This window comes from Cyanistes caeruleus, chromosome Z (assembly GCF_971803275.1).
Source record: "Cyanistes caeruleus chromosome Z, bCyaCae1.hap1.1, whole genome shotgun sequence".
NCBI classification, from domain to species: domain Eukaryota; kingdom Metazoa; phylum Chordata; class Aves; order Passeriformes; family Paridae; genus Cyanistes; species Cyanistes caeruleus.
Window position 1 is genome coordinate 6303036 of NC_141732.1, and position 12863 is coordinate 6315898.

Genomic DNA, 12863 nt, shown 5'->3' on the forward strand with positions numbered 1-12863 from the left:
CAAAAGCCCCCCAAAAGAAGACTGAAGAACCCTAGCAACAAGTGAGGCATGCGCTGTGAAGAATAGTGATGGAAAATTAGAGAATCGGAAATAGGATGAGATTGGCGGGAAACATTAAGGGATATGTATAAGCATACAGTATATAAGTTTAGTTTGAATTGCTTTGTTTTGTACGTGAGGTAGGGCGGGAAGCCCTCTCCATACCCCGGTCGGTTTTGCTTATGCTTTAATCATACTTAAGTACTGGCAAGCTATATTCATATATGTGTCTATATATATATATATATATATATATATATATATATATGTGTGTGTGTGTGTGTGTGTGTGTGTGTGTGTGTATATATGTACACACACACACATATATATATGTCTATATATGTATGTGTATATATATATGTATGTGTGTGTATATGTACATCTATATATACATGAATATATTTATTAAATTGTATTCTTTTACTAAATGGTAGTCCTTTTATACCAAATTGCTATTCAAGTCACTAAATTATATTCTTTTATTAAATTGTATTCTTGTATTCAATCCCACTAAACTGTATCTTTTTTTTGTTCTTGTTGTTATGAAATTGCTGTTAACTCAGTAGACCTAAATTGACTAAATTTCAATTTCATTTGTAACAGTGAGTATGAGCCTGGATTTACCCAGGCTTTTAAGTGAAGAAACCTTGGGTCTATTTCTCTATGGAGTTCCTAGGAAGCAAAGCTACATTTTCAGTGGTGGTTCGATTGTATTTTGATTAGTCTCTGATGGACTTGTGGGTTTATTTGCTGCTGGAGTTGAAAGGAGTTGATCAATAGTTTACTCATGTAAGCATGAATTAACTATTAAGAGTCAGCAAATATTAATCACAAGCCTAAGAAGCAGGATGCACCTTAGCCTTGTCAACATAAACAGAATGCACCTTAAGAAGAGAAGAGAAGAGGAGCAGAACCTGTTGAAACTGGCACAGAAACTGCTGATGAAGGACTGTTCATGCTTCAGAAAGAAAGGTGAAAAGTGCAAAGTGAGGGAGACTGCCAGCTTTCATCGGAATGACCCCTGTGGAAGACTCGCAGCCTTCCTCAGAGCAATCACCACAGGACACTGCATGGGTGAGTCAGCTATGCTAGTGATATGAATGACTTTCAAGAAGTAACTTGCATAACCAGTCCTATCCCAAGGAATGTAATGAACATGCATGAAATTGAACGATAAACTGTGCTGTGTAAAGTGCTGAGTGTGTGTGTTAGGAGGAGCGACCCCCATGTACCCGGCGCCGAATAAAGCCAATCCCTACCTCACTGAGTCAGTGTCTGAGGTGACTCTTAGCTCAGCATTGGAGCAAATCAGAGCAGTTGCTGAATAGGAATCATTCTGAGTAGCGTGCTATAAAAAAATAATACTGAGAGGGTGAGCATCTTTTGTTCCCGAACAGCAGTTTGGGTTTCCAAAATGTTGTTTGGATAAATTAATTCTATGCTTTGCAGTTTAGTTTTGTTTTGTTTTGAGACTTTTCTTTCCCAATGGTTTATGAATAGCTAGCATAGAGTTTTGAATAGGAGACTGTCATTGTGCTGCTTTAAAATAGAAAAGATTCCATGAAATAATGGAAGCTGGAGTTTTTCTTGTAGTAGCATAAAAATGGATTTAGTGATGTAGTGTTGTAGTGCATCTAGAAATCTTGGTACCTCCCAAGGGTAAAACTCACCTTTGGTTTGTGTAATGTTAGTTCCTACCTGAAAACCTTCTTTCCCTCCCTCCCCTTCCCATTGGCTGTGACCTCCCTGCATCCCCTAATCGCCCCTGCCCCCTGGTATAAGAGATAAGACCCAGAGCATTTCGCTCTCTCTCTTGCCCCGGATGGACGACAGACAATAAACCCGGGATTATTCCAGCAAGTTTGAGCCTCCTGTGTCTAGATACTTTGAGTCCGTGTTGTATCCACTCCAGGACCCCCTCCGCCGCCTGTGCCCAGAGACGAGCAGGCTCCACAGGGGGTGGGACAGAGGGGTCCCATCGGGGAGCTGGATAGCAACAGAGTGGCGCCCGACCGTTGGGGCTGAACAAGCCCACGTTAAAGGCTTATCGGAGCCAGGGTGAGCCGTTCTTTGGAGACTTTAGATGCAGTTAAAAAAATACAGCAAAAAAAGTTTCCGAATAGGAGTCGAAAATCCTCCAGCACCAGAGGACCGATTCCAGGGCAACAAGTATCTTTCCACCGCCAGAAAACAACAGAAAAGGTAAGATTGAACTCCGACACTGGGCTGGGAGGGCTGGAGAGTGAAACAGACCCCGGGGGACTGTGTTCCGTGTAACTCCTTCCCAGCGGCAGCAGCCCCGAGCGTGTGGGGTTCCCCCAGCTGTGGGCAGAGATGGAGAGGGGGTGGGAGAGGGAATTCTCCCTGCTGCTTGTACAGTGTGAGTTTAATTGTAATCCTTTTGGTGCAACCTTGTTTTCTGTGGTAGGGAAAATAGATTGTGTGCAGAGCTGCTGTGACCTCCAAAATGGGATCCCGGCTATGCACACAAGAAAGGAGTCATACACAACAAATACAGAATTTTTTAAAAACCACAAATGTAAAAATTTTAAAACATAAGATAAAACAGTTTGTATCATATTTGACTCAGCAAAGTAAACAGATCGAATTGTTAAAATTAGATTCAGTAACTGCCTGGGATGAAATTGGAAATTTATTAACCTTAAAAATAGAAGGAGGAGACAAATCGGCCCTGAAATTCCTCCCAGTTTTTCTTTTAATTCGAAAAGAATTAGTTAACAGAGAAATAAAAACGGAAGACAAACAAGCACCTAACTTTCCTAACTTTTCCCCCAAAACCTCTGTTCCCCCAATAGAAAAGATACCTGAGACAAACAATACAAGTTCTAATCCGGTGTGTCTCTCTTAGTCACCTAGTCCTGCCTCACAAGCCATCAAGGCTCCCTCCCTATACCCTGTCAGTGTTACAGAAAATGTATCTTGCTTTGCCCACATGGCTGAGAGCCAAGATGGCGCCGGGGCCACGTGCTACCCGGCCAGACAACTTGAGGTGAGTAAAATTGCCATTAACTCTTGCCACTCTCAGTGGGGTGCAGTGTCAAGCTGTTTCCTGTGTGGAAAGGATAAGTTGGGGAAGGTTTGGCTGGGCCTCCAAGGCTCCGAGCTGAGATGAGAACCGAGGTGGGTTAGGCCTGGAAAGGCCCTTCCTTGCTGCAGTGCAGCTGCCCAGGGCCAGCTGCAGCAGTGGTGCTGCATCCCGTATTGGGATTTGCAGTGCAGGAGGGGAGGGAGAAGTGTGTGTGTGTATGTGTGTGTGTGGTATAAAGCAGTGGGAATTGCTCTCAGCTTCTGTCAGAGCTGTGATGTTGGCAAGGGCAGTCAGGCCTCCTGCAGCCCTTGGGCTCTGGGGCAGCTGCGGCCTTTGGAGCAGGCGCGGCAGGGCCCTGGCTCATATTGGATACAGCCAGGGATGTTCCGTGGGGAGGCTGAGGGCAAGGTGGGCCCTGCAGGGGAGCAGCTGAGGGAGGCCTGTGGTAGGGCTCTTGCTAGGGGATGTCCCTGGGCAAAAGCCAGTAATCCAGGCTATTGCTTCTCCGCTACCTCCCAGAATGCTGAAAGGCCTCTGCAGTTCTCTTTTCAAAACCATGCAGCACACCAGTCAGGTGCAGCTGGCCTGGGGTGCATCAATCGTATATGTTGTCTGTCTTGGTACTGAATTTCAAGTTGTTAAAGATTTCCTGCTTGTAAATATTAATCTCAGATGCTTTGAAGGATTCATTCCCATGAGGAAAGAGTTCTTGTCATCCAAAAAGAAGCCGGTCTTCAGGGCCAGAGGAGCAGAAGTACTGGTGTGGCAGTGTTGAAGTGATATCTATTATTCTCATTGCCACTTCATCTTGGATTTGTGTCATGAGTTTGATAGAACTGCATTTGTGTTGATTTGAGGGGGAAGGGAATGAAGAAGGCTTTACTCCCGTCAGTGGCTTCAAGCATTAATGAGCTTTGTCCTCCTTAAGAGGTGATATGGTTTGGGGTTTAGCTGTGGTTTCAGACCAGTCTGCAGTTTGTTCCTGTGCTTGTAATACAAGTGCCTCTTTTCAATGGTCAGTGATGTAACTGCTGCTCACTAGAAAAATGAAATTTTATCCTTATCTCTGCTTTGCCGTTAGACAGACAAAAATGAAGCTCAAAAGTCCAACTCTGCACCCAACTCAATAGAAATGCAGTCCCTGCCAAAATAGTAGTACAGATGAATTTTCAAAAAGAAATGTAAATGAAAAAGTTTTCCTACCCAGAAAGAAGATAAAATTAGGCAATGTTTCTCCTCTCCCTGAAGATGCTGTGTTTGTTAGTCCTTTGACATTGGAAATCAGTGCTGATATTTCCTAAATGTGATCCACTTGCTAATGAAGAGAACCTCTGCAATACAAAACAGTAGTTACTAGGTGTCATAGAAATGTGGCAGATTTTTAGAGTTACCTGACTTCATTCTCTTGAAGCACATCAGCTTGTATGTAGAATCATTGAGTCCCAGAGTGACTGACTGAGAGTTTGGGGGTCTGTATTTGACATTCACCACATGCTTGGTGTAACAGTACAAGTGTGCTTTCTGGAATAGAAACATATCAGAATATTCTCTTAGAGTACACTCCTAGAAAAATAGTCTGATTTTTCCATTAGAAAATACGTAGCCATAGTCTCCTTGGACCAACGCCAGCGCTACAAGGATGACTTCAATGCAGAGTATGAGGAATACCAAAATTTATATACTCGGATTGACAAGATCAGAGAGCACTTCACTCAGCTTCAGGAACAATGGAAGTCTGTGACCGCAGGCTCTGAAGCCCATCAGGTAGAGAAGGATAAAGCCATGAAGACTGTGCTTCATCAGAGCAGTCCTTTGGAGCTGCTCAGTGAGATGCAGGGAAACTGAGGAATTGGCATATATGCTCAGACACTGCTTGGGCTGGGTCAGATTTTTGGCAAGACCCTGCCCATAAAACCCTGTTTGAGCTGTCTGAGAACAATCCGTAGGGTGAGAGGTGTCCCAAGCAGAGTCTTAGAGCATGTGCTCCTTCTGGTGCCTGTTGAGAGGCTCAATTGCAGATCTTGGGTGATACTGGGAGTTGGGGATTTGTTGTTGCAAACCTCCCAGAAGAGTGGTGGCTCACAGAGAAGAAAATCTCGGAAGTCAAATGGAGTGCAATTGTAGTGCTTTAGTAAAGTTTGCATTTTATGGTGGTAGTGAAACATTCTTTGTGTGTTTTTTCTTGAAGATGCTGCTTCATCGAATCCTGGCAGATTATCAGCAGATACAACAGGTATGTTTGACACCAGATCTGCAGAGCGTGGTTACTGCTGAGTCTGGCTCAAGGCCTTTTTAAAGCAAAGCACATCTTGTAAACTCTGCAGAAGTCTTTGCCTGCCCTATTTTTTTTTATTTTTTTATTTCTCCTTCATAGGGTAGCCCCAGCTACTTTGAAATGAAGAACAGGTGCCTGTACCTCCACAACAAGCTGTCACATATTCATCAGAGCCTCATATCTGAATTTGACAAGCATTAAGTGGAGTCCTGGCACCAGGGAACTGCTTCAGCCAGAAATATCTATGAACTCTGGATTTTTTATTACAACTAGAAGATTAGGTTTTTAGGATTATTTTCATTAGTATTGAACAGTAGGTAGCATTGAGCAATAGATGACTTTCTAAAAATGTAGAACTGGTTCAAAGAAGTTGAGTAAGTTAATGGATTTCAAAGATGATATTATTGAACTTTAAGAATAAAGAAATTTCCCTTGTGACAACTCCTTCTCTCATTGTTGCTTGTATCATATTGAAGTGGCTTTTTTCTTCTGGCCAATTATTTTCTTCAAGACGTATGTTTGTCTAGTGAAATAAATTTATCAGGAAAAGGTTGAAGCCCAGTACCTCTACTATGAAGTTGCCCACATTTTAAGAAAATATTAGAGAAAATGGAAATTCTTTATGATACATATAGGGGTGTTTTCCAACCCTTCTCCTTAATGCACACTCTTTGCCTTAAGTGGTCCAAAGAGTAGGAGTTTGGACAACCCCCTCCCCCAGTCAGCTTGTTTGGGAGGGTTACAGAGGAATGTGTTATGGGCTGCTCTAAGCTGTCAGCTGAAGCAGCTGCTAGGACTGCCTGGAGATCATGGCCTCATCTTGTCAGTGAGCCAAGGAATATCCAGATCTTTTGCAAGTGTTCTATAAAACACATGGAGAAGTGTTGGAGGCAAGGCTCATCAACAGATTTTAAAGAGAAAGTGGCTTGAAATGTCTTTATGGAGACTCTGTCTGTTCTACAGTTTTTTCCAAAATAATCTGTCACAACCAGTCTTTCTAGGGAGACACAGATGTTGATTCCTGCACAGACCTAAAGGGATTTTGAAGTCTTGTCTTTTACCTAAGTCTCTTGCCATTAATTTCTTCAGCTGAAAGGGTAGAGGTGTGTCCAGCAATGCCATAACCTTCTTCTGGGGAAGGATATGAAATTGACTGAGGAAGGACAATATCTGGCAACAATTCAAAGGGGCTGTGAATGCCCCTTTCTTTCTTGGAGACTATTTTACCAATTCCTCGATTGTCTGCATGCCTACAATGTTTAGCCCCCTGTATGTGAGACATCTTGGGGTGTTTTGTGATTGAACACCTGATCCATTGTTGCCCTTCTGTTCTTTTTCAAGTGAAATTCAAGAACATGTCACCTCCTATAAATCCTGACGTCTCACTATATTGGGGACAGTGAGGTAGTAACGACATGGTGTCTCTTGTGATTTGAACAGGAGAGCAAGGTTTATTACTGCAGATCTTGTTTTATAGACAAGTATGCAAAGGTCCAGAAAAGTAAAATTCTTATTGGTCAGTAAACTAAGACATTACCATCATTGGTCAGTGGTCTACACCACCCCTTGACCTTCTCTTGCAGTAAAACAAGAAACTGAAAACACCTGCAAGGCTGTCTTCTATTTCTAATGATTATTTGGATTCCTCCTTATGATTTCCCAGGCTACTTTCTCATTCAAGCCTGAGAAAGTTATGTGACTTGCTTTTCTACAGACACTGGGTTCCCTGCTTGCCGCTTGCATTTAGCATCCACAGCCTGAGACTTGGGTCTTGCTTTGTCTGGGCCAGGGGCTGCTCCTACAACTCGTCAGTGCAGCAGCACAAGGAATGGGGAGCACGTGGGGAGCACGGGGTGAATTCTGCTGGGGTGCCTTCCCTTGGGCACTTGGGGACTGCTGCTGGTGGACGGAGCATGCAAGAGTGCTGCTGTTGAGAGTGTGGGCTGAGACAGAGGTTTTAGAGGCACATCCTTATTCTGGGTCACATTTCACTCTTGCTGTCAATTGCTTTTAGGATGTGTAATGTCCACATACTCCTTAGACCTGTGTGTTTCTGGCTGTCATTTCTGTCCACATCCCTATAAAACCAAAGGAGAAATAAAAAAACACTCTATGCCAAACAGGAAAAAAATAAAACCTCAACAGCTTTATATGGAAAAAGAGCTTCTGAATATTACAATTAGAAAGACACCAATTCAGTAAATTACAGTTGCTTTATATACCTGTTAAAAATGATTGTATGAGCTTGGGAGGTTTGGTGTAGCTTGGATTTAAGTCTGCAAGTTCATAGCTGGGGAACAAAGCAGGAATATCCCTGAAGAGCAGAAGGCTGCTGGAAACTGCTGGGAGTGGGGCAGGGCACAGTGTCCTTGGCAGAGGAATGTGTTGGGGGGTTGGCACCCTGCTGGCTTTCCCAGAAGCCTGTCACTACTCCTCTGTCCCATGCCTGCTCACAGTGGGGAGAAGCCCTGGTGCAAACCAGATCTGAGCATCCCAGCTTGCAGTGTTTGTGAAGCTGCACCTGTGCATGGGGTGGTCCCCACCTGCTGCAGGTGAGAAGATTTTGTTGTTGGAAAGAGCAGAACTCATCAGGTTAATGAATAAAAAGTCTTTAGAATGTCTTTTTATATGAACAAGTATCCTTGGTCTTCAGAAAGAAGGGACTGTCCTGGCTCAGGCTTGTCGAGCTAATATCTTAACTGAATGTGGCTGAACATATAAAAGAATGTAGGTAGTTGTTGATTGCGCATTTTGAGTCTATAGCCAGCCCCCAAATCTTTATCCTTTTGAGGAAAGAAGAGTGAGAATTGAATGTCTTCAGCTGGGAGTTCCCAGGGGAATCTCCAGGTAAGGTGGAAAATCTTTCAGGTTACAAACCTTAAAACACAGTCTTCACCCTGACAGCCACAAAAGTCAGAATCAGGGCTGGCTTTCCTCTGACCCAGTCTGCCTCCCTGACACAAAAAGAACTTGGCCAGCTGCCTGCACAAGATGAAGACTGATAGAGTGATATTCTTGTTGGGCTCAGCCATTGTGTTCAGCTGTCCTTGAAGGAGAGGCTGGGAGCAGAGCAGAAGTGAGAAAAGGGGTGGATGTCAGTACTGGAGGCTTGGGGGATTTTCCCCACCACTTGACCTCAACCTCCTCTTCCTTTCCAAATGTGACAGCCACATATACAGGCTTAGAATGGCTTCGAGATTTCATAAGATACATGCTTTCAAAATAGCCATTTTTGTCCTAATAACACTGAATGCAAAACACATGCAGTAAAAACATTCTGTGAGTACATCACATGACTGGAAAGTCAGACCTGGAGAGGAAGAATAACTTCAAACCTTTTAAAAATATAACTTTAAGCAGCATTCAGCCTTCCACCTCAAACCACTCTCTATACTTGGGTGAAGTGCTGCTGCCTTAGGTGTTGGACTTTTCTGTCTTCAGCCTGAGGCTCTGGAGCATACATGGATTGGCTGCTCTCTGTGTCTTCATACTGACACCACTTTTTGCAGTGACTTCTAAGAGACACTATGGCCTTACAAGGACAGCAAATCCTGTGTTACTTGCTCTCCAGCAGCAGAGTTTCCCCTAATACCACTGCAGTGAAATGGGCACAAACCATCCCTGGCAATCCTCGATGGTTACAACCATGCCACATGCAACCCATGCCACAACCCTGGAAACAAGACACCATCTCCAGCCAAGTCAGTGCCAATCCTCTGCATGAAATCATATGATTCACCCATCCATCCCTTCCCACAGGAAATTTCTTGCAGTTCTATGCTTGCCACAAGATGACAAAAACTTCACCAGACAAGCTTTTAGGAAAAAGATCAGCAGGCTCCCACAGGTTTACAGTGGTGTCAGGGAGGATGGGAGAAGAGTCTTAATGGTGTCCTTGTGCCTCTTGTTTTCAGAACCACTGGCAAAGTCTGACAGGACTGCAGGGAGGCTACATGGCCTTACCTATAAAAAGGTACCCCCACAGAGCCTGGGTGGAGAGCTCACAATACCCTGGACACCCTTGGCTGGATCAATGCTGGTCCCAGCCCTGGTGATCCTCTCCCATGGGATCTCTGCTTCCTTTTTCTCTTTCTTCCCTCTTTCTTCAATGCCTCATAAAGCAAAGCCTTCCTCCCAAATCCTCCCTGCATTGCCTGAACACACTCTGGCTTTTGGGACACATTGCAGCTTCCAGCACTGCTCAGTGCTGCTGTTGTGGCTCAGTGGGTGCTCAGTTGAGGAGCTGAGTGTGCAAGGTGAGGCTGGGGCTCTGAGCAACCTGGTCTAGTGGAAGCTGTTCCTGACCATGGCAGGAGTGTTGGGACAAGATGATCTTTAAGTGCCTTGCAACCCAAGCCATGGCTCTACCCAAGGCAGTATGGTTCTATGATTCTAAGAAGCTACAAAAAGTATCTCCAGTGTAAATCTCAAGTGTGCTGCTATATATCCATAAGTAATCACATGAGACTGATTAGAGAATTTTTTTTTTTAAATTTTAATCAAAATTTTACATATTCAATCAAAAAAATGCATCATTTAGTCAAGGTACAGTAGAAGAAAAACATACAAGTGTTTCAGAACATGCCTAGTAAAACAGTTATTCTGTTTTCTAACTTTCTATTTTCTTTTCTAACTTTTCTAACTTTTTTCTAACTTTTCATTTTCTATTTTATGGTTCTATCTTTAGTTTTTTTCTTCCTCTTAAAGGAAACACGCCATGGCTTCAGGACAATAACAATGGTTTTCTGACTATCATGTTGTCATGAGGTGACTTTACCTTTAAGGTGGTTGTGAGAGCTAAGGAAGTTGAAGTTGCTGGGGACTGAAAGGAGTGTCTTCTCCTGACCAATTATTGGTCATTACTGGGAATTGGCAGCAATTTTAACCATTGAAAAGGGAGATCAACTTGTGAACCCTACCTTAAGATGTAAAGTCAGGGCACTTTGGTACTTTTTGTTTTCCTGGCTGTGAAAGGTAACAGAGCTCCGGCCTCCCGTTCCCTGCCCAGGCCATGTGGCCGGGCGGGGACGGTGCCGGGCCCAGCGGCTCCCGGCCGGGAGATGGGGCCTGTGGAAGGCTTTCCCCGGTCTCTGGCCAGGCCGGGCCGATCTCTGGCTCGGCTGCAGGTTTTACTGTGACTAAATTTACTAGAGACTGCCGAGTGAAGAAAGAAAGAGGCTCTGAACCTGCAGCGAGCTAAAGCGGCGACTACACTTTCCGGAACAGCCATGAAGAATCTTCCATCGCAGACAGCTCCAGCTCCTGCACCGGCAGAGGTCACAGAACCATCTACAAAGCTTGGGCAAGATTTTAACTCTTTCATTACCTAGATGAGACTTGCAGATTAATTTTTTTTATCCAGAGAAGGAAAAAGAGAGTGGTCAACATGAAAAGAGACTTTATAAACTGCCAGTGACAAGAAAGAAAAGAAGCTTCAGGAAAGGTAGAGAATTAAGAAGATGCTTTAATTAAGATGAAATATTTTTCTGTTAAAGCTATGGAGATGGACAATAAGGTCCTGAAAGAACTCCTTTAATTCATGACAGTATATCGGGAGGAATAGAGTGTTCAAAGTGAAAATTTCGAGTAAAAAGTAGAGTGATTGTGATATAGTGAAGTGCTGGAAACAGTGAAGCGAAAATTTGAAGCCTTGGGGGGCAATGAGAAAAACTGTTTTCTGGTGAAGCTCACAGAAACAGATGAAGAAGACTTTTGCTTTTGAATACCTCATCCTTAAAATGCCATCCCTAGACTCAGGGGTGAAGTGCTGCTGCCTTAGGTGTTTGACTTCTCTGTCTTCAGCCTGAAGCTTCTGGAGCAGACCTGGATTGGCTGCTCTCTGTGTCTTCATACTGACACCACTTTTTGCAGTGACTTCTAAGAGACACTATGGCCTTACAAGGACAGCAAATCCTGTGTTACTTGCTCTCCAGCAGAGAGTGATGCTGGATACACACCTCAGAGTGATGTGAAATGGGAGAAGTGAGCTCTGATACTACCTGCTCTGGGCAGCTGACAACAGGGCAATGGAGAACTATAATAAAAAATAGTTTTCTTGTGAGAAACTCCATAAATTAACGGAAAGAAACTTCTGTTTCTCTACAAAGACTGGTGAAAAGACTGTAGCAGGAATTAAGACTGTTTTAACCACCAAAGTTCCAAAGTTTTTGTCTCTGTTGTCATGTGAACAAGGGAATAGTAGATAGGGGATAAAAAAAGTTTTTCTGGAAATTTATTCTGGTGTTCTTATTATTGGAGTTTGTTAATAAACTTTCTTTATTCCTTTTAAGTTTTATGCCTGTTTTGCTCTTGTTCTAATCCATATCTCACAGTAAAAAAATAAGTATTTTTTTTTAGTTACTGGTTTAAAACCATGACACTACCTGCCCCTCCCACCGAGTACCGTGCTTCACCTCCTTCTTCTGCTCAGTGGGTTTCTGGGAATCCAGGAGTTGGTATGTATTATTTGCTACTGCAACTAATGGAATAAATTTTCTTTGCAACCCCCACTGTGTCTTGGCTTCTTTTCTACATTTGTCTCCTTCTGAAGCTATGACAATGACTACCAGAGAGCTTCAGGACCACCCTATTTCCATTTCAATATATTCTGAGACAGGATTTAAATATGTCAAATAATCTGGGGAAATGTTTAGCCTGTGAGTTTCAGCAAAGTACCGAAGATGTCTTAGTTCCATGGATACAAGCTAGTAGGTGAGATTGCTACATGTGCACAATTTAGGGAAGGGATTCTCCACACACTCTGCACTGAAATAGAGTACTGTCTCCTTTCGAACCTTGAGCTGGCTGAGGGGAATGGGCCCTCTTTGGTCACTTTCATTTTGGCCATTTCTCTTGAGCAGGTAAGAAAGATCAAAACAAAATCTTTTCCAGCTCTTTCCCTCTAGTTTACCTTTCGGGGGGCCAAAGCTCTGTGTTGCAGGTGGCCCAAGTGTGTGCAGAGCAATGCAGCCTCCACAAAATCCATCAGTTTCCTCACAGGTCATCATCATTTCTTCCCAGGTGTGTCCAGATCTGGCAGGAGAAAGAGCCCACAGCACAGTGGGCACCGTTCCCTGCCCAGCCAGAGCTCTCTGGCACTGAGCAGCAGCAGCAGCGCCAGCACTTTTCAACCTGCTCCTGCCTTGGCTTCACCTGGGGGACAGAAGCCTCTGAAAATCAGCACTGCCACTCATGTTCCCAGCTTGGAGCAGCTGCTGCTCCTCATGTTTCTCACCCTTTGCCATTCAGCTTTCCTACCCTTTTCTTCCCTCCTGTAGTGGCCTGGGATCTGGCCAGTGGTGTGGCCGTTCTTCCCTGGAGGGAGGAGACCCCTTAGGCTGCAGATGGTTGCCCTCTCCTTGGAGAGAGACCCTGGCTGGCCGCCTTTACAGGTGTGCTGAGGTCAAAAAGCCACCCCCAGCATGCCTCCAGTTTTACGTACATTCTGTGTTTCTCACTGGTTATTCCCTTTGACCCACCCTTTTCCACAGCGGATAGAAA

The 12863-nt window shown here is 44.0% G+C and overlaps 1 protein-coding gene across 1 annotated transcript; it reads left to right on the forward strand.

The window, feature by feature from the left end:
* Window positions 1–2348: 2348 nt before the first annotated feature.
* Window positions 2349–5804, forward strand: LOC147648035 (RNA polymerase II elongation factor ELL2-like). Its single transcript, XM_086867858.1, has 4 exons — window positions 2349–3049; window positions 4681–4852; window positions 5277–5321; window positions 5463–5804. The coding sequence occupies exons 1-4, from the start codon at window positions 2973–2975 to the stop codon at window positions 5562–5564; spliced, it is 396 nt and encodes a 131-aa protein (XP_086723984.1). The 5' UTR covers window positions 2349–2972; the 3' UTR covers window positions 5565–5804.
* Window positions 5805–12863: the final 7059 nt, after the last annotated feature.

What these genes read in the sequence shown, in the direction of transcription:
- LOC147648035 (XM_086867858.1), top strand. Translation starts at nt 2,973, where the DNA reads ATGTATCTTGCTTTGCCCACATGGCTGAGAGCCAAGATGGCGCCGGGG. An exon ending in CAGGCTCTGAAGCCCATCAG is followed by an intron (nt 4,853 to 5,276) that starts GTAGAGAAGGAT and finishes TTTTTCTTGAAG; the next exon opens with ATGCTGCTTCATCGAATCCT. An exon ending in ATTATCAGCAGATACAACAG is followed by an intron (nt 5,322 to 5,462) that starts GTATGTTTGACA and finishes TCTCCTTCATAG; the next exon opens with GGTAGCCCCAGCTACTTTGA.